The sequence below is a fragment of the Anser anser genome (genome assembly GCF_964211835.1).
Source record: "Anser anser genome assembly, chromosome: 15".
In the NCBI taxonomy this organism is placed as follows: Eukaryota; Metazoa; Chordata; class Aves; order Anseriformes; family Anatidae; genus Anser; species Anser anser.
Genome location: NC_139736.1, coordinates 4694757 through 4700988, shown reverse-complemented (window position 1 = coordinate 4700988; position 6232 = coordinate 4694757). Strand labels below are relative to the sequence as shown.

General features: G+C 45.1%; 1 protein-coding gene across 5 annotated transcripts in view; it reads left to right on the top strand.

The window, feature by feature from the left end:
- Positions 1 to 510: 510 nt before the first annotated feature.
- SDK1 (sidekick cell adhesion molecule 1) overlaps positions 511 to 6232 on the top strand; it is a 395409-nt gene continuing 389687 nt past the window's right edge. For 2 of the 5 annotated variants that reach the window (XM_083799700.1, XM_083799699.1), the window contains exon 1: positions 801 to 2470. In XM_083799700.1, coding sequence (XP_083655826.1) covers positions 1999 to 2470 — 472 coding nt within the window. In that variant the 5' untranslated portion in view covers positions 801 to 1998. Of the gene's footprint in view, positions 651 to 800; positions 2471 to 6232 lie in introns of those variants that run through there. The other 3 variants (XM_083799698.1, XM_083799695.1, XM_083799697.1) reach the window with 2 other exon arrangements.

The following is a 6232-nucleotide window of genomic DNA, read 5'->3' as shown; positions in this document are numbered from 1 at the left end:
GCTGCCAACCTCGCAGGCTGAGAGGAGCGAGCAGGACGGAGGCTAACTCCTTTTGTCACACACCCATTTCCCTCATTCGCTGAAAAAAAAAAAAAAAAAAAACACCCAAAAAAAAAAGGCATAACCGCTGGGAAGGCAGGAGCCGGAGCAGCGGCGCCTCACGGCCCTAGGGGGCGCAGCGAGCAACGGCCGGGCCCGGCGCGCACGCGCGCGGCCGTTGGGGAGCGCGGGCACGCGGGAGCGGAAAAAAAAAATAACCCCCCCGCCTCAGGGGGCGCACGCGCGCGGCCGTTAGCTGAGCGCGGGCACGCGCGGTAACGTCCCCCTAGGGCTCGCGCGCTGCGCGCGGCTCCTCGGAGCCCTTTCCCGCCCCGCGCGGCCGCCGCCCAATCAGCGGGCGGGCTGGGGGCAGAGCCAACGAGGGGTGGAGCGGGAGCGTGAGGGGAGGCTGCGGGCAGGTCCCGCCGGGCTGGCGGGCGGTGCGGGGTGTGAGGAGGGGCAGCTTCGTCCTCCTCATCGCCTGTGGCGAGCAAACCTGTGTTAAAATGCCCCCCCCCCACACCAAGTCCTGACAGTTCCACACACCCGTCCCCTCCCTCAGCGGAGGATGTGCCCCCACACAGCCCCGTTTAGGTGTAGGGCAGGGGAAGGTGGGCTGAGGCGCGGCCGCGAGCTGCGCGCTGAGGGGCTGAGGGAGGGGAGCGGGGCGGGGACGGCGAGGTGGGCGCCCGGCAGGGTGGGAGCCGAGCCTGGGCTGGAGGGGGCGAGAAAAGTTCGGGCTGCTTTTCGGGGGAGGAAGCTGGCAGGATTTTTGTTTGATCAACTTGGAGCCTAGGTGCTTTGTTTTGCACTTGGCGTTTCTCCGGGGTGCTCCTCGCCCGGCGACTCGCAGCCCCTCTTTTTTTTGTGCGGGGGGAGGGCATCTCGCACGAAACTTTTACGGAAGGCGGGACTGAAACAATACCCGGTGCATTGTTTGAACGTTAAAACCTTCGGCTCTTGCTGCCTTTTTTTTTTTTTTTTTTTTTTGGGTACGGTTTTATTGCCGCCGCCGCTGCCGTTGTGGCAAGCGCGTTCCCTCTTGTGTTTACAGCCTCTGTGCGGGAGAGACGCTCGGAGGAAGGAGCAGGATCCCCGGGCTGCGTAAACAAGGAGAGCAGGAGCCCAGCCAGGCGAAGCTGGGAGGATTTCACCTTGTTGCTGCTTGTTTCGGGAGATTTTGCCTCCCCCCGCACCGCAGACCATCCAGCGGAGGGTTTCTTTCCTTGCTGCGTCCGCAGCCGGCCAGAAGCGAAACGCTTTCCGTGTTAGAGGTGTTTTTTTTTTTTTTGTCGCGGTCTCCCTACGAGAAAGACATCGGCACCGGTCTGCGAGGAGGAGGGAGACGCGATCAACTGAGGTTTTCCCTGCCTCCGGCTGAGAGTTGAAGTGACACCGCCGCTGGCCTGTGGCTGGCGGACTGCACGGCTCGCTGGAACCGCGGCCAGAGCCGCCCCAGTTACCTGCTCGAGGACCCTTCTAAACCCTTCTGTTGACGGTGGAGATTTGTATCCAGAGGAAAATCGGATTACTATAAACTATGCAGAGCTTTGCGGGGATATCTGGAGACTACTCTGTCTGCACGGCTAATCTTGAAATTGTCTGAAATAAATCCTTAGCACAAGGAATAGAGATACTTTCAATTAGCATTTTTTTTTTCCTTGGTGCTTCCCCCCCCAACTTGCACAAGAATTTAACACTTTCACAGCAAGGTTTTGCGGGAGAATGGGACACATGCCGGAAAACTCATCACGCTTCATGAATATCACAGGGGTAACAGTTTCCGTCATCCTTGCGGTATGAAAGGTACTCTGGATCGTCTGCTGGTGGCTAACATGGATCAGGCTTTCTCTGTGTCTGTTACAAATGTGCTGAAGGATCCGGATTTACTGAAATACTGACGCCAATAAACTTGCTCCCTCTCTGTTGAAGGCATTGGATGTGACAGCGCAGAGAAACATGTGTTTCACATTTCTGACTGGTTGTTTTGGCGCAATCAATACCTCCACAAGAAACATTGACTTAGGTGGCGACTATAATACAGTGAGGCACACAGAGTGCTGCCTTCGGGTTGCATGCAAAGTGAGCACAAATCAGAGAGTCCTCGGTTGCCGTGACGTGGGGGCTTCTGCTCCCCCAAAACTCCGGGGCAAAGGCAGCTGGCGATGTTCCCAACCCACCAAAGAGAGCCCGGCCTCGGGGTGCGGAATGAGCAATGACCAAAGCGCTGTCAGGAGTGGCAGGCAGTCAGATCCGTTGGGGATCGGTGAGGCAATAATGGTTGAAAGAAAGGTGGATCGCAAAATCATTGCCCGGAGGAATAGCAGGCGAGACGGAATGATGATGAAGTTAAACTTCTGTTTCTTCTTCTGTCGGGGATGGTGGGCGTTTCTGTTGCTTCAGCTCCACATGTTGCAAGCACTGGCACAAGGTACGGCTAGAGACATTTTTGTTTATAGAAATGCTGCATCTGCCTTCTAAGAGGAAAGAAATCTTGCTAGGGTAAAGATATAACATTTTACTTCATCCCTGTCAGAGGCAAACTGCAGGATTTGCACAGAGCTGATTTCATGTAGGAATAGTCATTCATTATACACAATCCTGTCTTTATGGAGCAGGGATTTGCAAACTGTACCTACATGTTTCCCTTTCTCATCCTCCCTTCTTTCTCCTATCCCCATCTCCCACAGAGAATCAAAAGCCTTATCGGGACCAAGTCTGCATTTTTATTTACTTAAATAAGTCCGTCATGTCAGTTCATTTTCATTTAGGCAGCAGAAGAGTTAACTGCTGGTTGTGTGCGTTTAAAAACACTGTGCACTGGGATAAGTTATTAGGAGAAGGGGACTCATAAATCCGCCGACTAGAACTAAATCAGGCATGTAAAAGGAATTCTTTAAGCATATGAGTACTACTCTATGTGAACCTCGGTTCGAGCATTGTTCATTTCTTTTGGATTGCCAAGTAACATTTACCCGAGACAAAAACTGCAATTGATTCGGATCTGAGCATTTCCACATCAGAGATCCTTGCAGTCAAATGAGTCACTTGTAAATGAAGGGTCAGAGTCGACCAATAGACTCTAAATATCAAGTGTCAGTCACTTTGCATGTAAATTCTCTTCTCAAAAAATCACCAAATGTAGCTTGATTCTTAATAATCCTTTGACAGTGTAAACAATAAATGGCAGGCAGAAGCATTACAGTTCGCTGCGCAAAATAACATGCTGAACAAACGCAGCTTTCACTTTCTTTGCTGGGCTGAGTTTTATTGCAGTGTGCATTGTCTGGCAGAAGTGGTATGTGTCGTGCAGTGCTGAACTGTATCGTGTGGGACGATGAGTTAGTTATTAAAAGCGGAAGTTAATACTCTCTGAAGGGGAATGGTCTTTGTGTTTTAGTTCTTTGTTTCCGAGTATTTCATAGGGAACAACAGTGCATTCAGTTTTAATAACTGGATGGGCTCGTGAGTTGAGGAAGAGAGGTTGCAGAGCCAAGTCTGCTCTAGTTTGCCTGCTCAGGGCTTACTATTGCACCTTCTGAAAGTTTGGAGCCGCAGGATACAGAAGAATTTTGAGCCAGTGTTTAATAATGGACTCCACCCTCATAAACCTTTTTCAGTGCTTTGTTTATGCTGTCATTCCCATTCCCAAACTACTTATGCTGAGGCCTGCAAGCCCTAACAGGGTATTGTTATTCTGAAACAGGACATACCTGAAATAATTCTCCCTGCAAATTAAAATTCACATAACTTTTTTGTTGCTTTTGGTACTTGTTGTTGATAGATGCCAGCATGATGCTTCATTCTGGAAAACAAGTGCTGATTATTCTTGGTGTTTACATTAAAAATGCAAAAATATTTCATTCAAGACAGTTTTAAGGGCAAGTGATTCAGGAATCAACGTGGATGTCATGTAAAACAGTTTTCTATGGTTTAGTAGTAAACTAGCCATCATGTTGGATTAAAAAGTGAGTTGAAACTTCTGTTTAGCACAAACTATGGAAAAAATATTTCAATAGCATATTTCAGATTACTAAGCATTTGCAGCATTATCTGTTTTAGGTCCTGTATCTCTTGAGGAGTTATGTGGTGGTCACAAGCTGTTCTAAAGAAAACTCCTAACACCAAGTTAGCTTAACCCACCAGTAAATAAGAGAGGAGGGAAAGTGGAAAGAGTAAGATGAAATATTGGTGTAGATGAAGGTATGGAGTTTAGAAGACACTAAACAATGAAAGAAAAGAAAACAATTATAATATGTTTCTGCATAATATAGTGCAGAAAATGCATCTTACAGTTAGTCCTTTATAAATTCTTTGACAGATAACCAATGTGGAGGTCTTAATGCAGAGTGCTTCTATGACGTTTTCACAAAATTTGTGTTCATTTATAACTCATGGTTCTTTTGGCTCTTTGAATTCAAATGGATTCTAATACACCCATCATTTGTATGCCAAAATTTACTTTGGAGATAAGATGACATTTTTTTATAAAAGACCTTCATGAAAATAGACATTCTGGTACAGCCACAAAAAACTTTAATGGAATGATGTGGTCATATGCATGACCGAATTACATGATTCCAATCTCTTTATGTGATAAAGAAATGAATGTTCTAAATATATAGGCCATGGCTATTTTGATGAATTATAATACTATGCTATAACCAGCTAATGTTTCTGTAATAACCACTTCAGCATTAAAGAAATAAATATTTCAGGCATACTGAAATATGGGTTCTAAATTCATGGGAAACAGATTAAATAGTCGTTGAGATTAAGTGTGTTATACTGTAAAGTGAATGGAATAAAGTATTTTCAACTGCAACAGGTGGTTTGAGAATTCTCTAGACTTGAATCATCATCCATGTACAAGAAGATCTAGAGGTGAACTGTAGGCAGAACCACTCCTAAATTCATTTTTTACTTAGCTTTTCAGCTCTCCATCTTCTCTGATAGCTGTGTTAAACAGTTATAAAGATTTACAGGATTGCGTTTTCCTTTTCCAAGTAAATTTAATTGTTATGAATCGTACATTAGTTTACTGTACTGCATAATCAAGCATTTTCTTCAAAGCTTAGTATTTTTGGTGCAGACCTGCTCATCATGGAAGTGGTTTTCTGGTGGAAGAAGCCGACGAATGACAAATGCTGTGGCCTGTCCCATGAACATAGCAGCGGGAGTACCATTCTAGGCTGCTTTGGTCACAGATCTGTATAGGCATCCATGCAAACTGCGCACGTTTCACTCTACTTACCATCCCAGTCTGTGAATGTAAAGGTTGTCTGGCAAACTGGCCTGTGAGAGTCTGAAAATTGGTGTACATTTCTTTGCTTATTTAGTTCTTTATGTTGGTTAGCCTCTGCCTGATGCCCCTTTTCATGGCAATTTTGTTAAATTTGAGTATTAGGTGCTAGTTAGCCTTAAGTCATTGTGTGTCATCAAACAGCGATGAGGTGCTAATTGATAACCACCATCATTATCAAATCAGAATTTGCAAGGTGATGGCAGAGGTGAAGTATTTCGGCACAGTAACTAATATTCTGTAGTGACATCTAGCTCACTAGTGCTAGGTTACTCTACGTGCGTCTTAATGGAGTTAAGTACCTTCCTAACGTCTTCTGTCAAAGAATTAATACTTAGAAAATATACTTCTTTTGGATTGATGTCTGTAGTTCAGAATGATCTTAAAATAGATAAAACCAATGCATAGCTTTAAGTTTCTCCAATAGGAGATAGTATCTTTAAATATTAAGAAGGGGAAGCTTGTCTGAATTTTCTTAGTTTAACAGCAATGGAAGTGTAATCTTTTTATGCCACTTGGTGAAATCTATAATTCAGCATTCTACAAGGACCTGAATGCGTATTTAAGGTGGTATTGATATCCGTTGTGCTTTGACAGAAGCAGTGATGTGAAAGGTAGTAGAAAATGTTTCTGGGGCCCAGCTTTTCGAATTCAAATATTTGATCTTCTCTAACTTATAAATATGCTAAGTGTAGGAAGTGTTTTCAAGCAAATTTCCAACTGCATTTGATGTGCAGAAAAGATAAGCAACCTGCAAAGAGTATTTTGCTGTTGGAAGGACAGAGTTTCATGTGAAGGCGATACTTACTGGAGAATGAAAAGCATTATGAATTAGATGTTGAATGGTGCATTTCTAATTGAAAGAGATTCTGGTACTGTTTTTTGGAAACT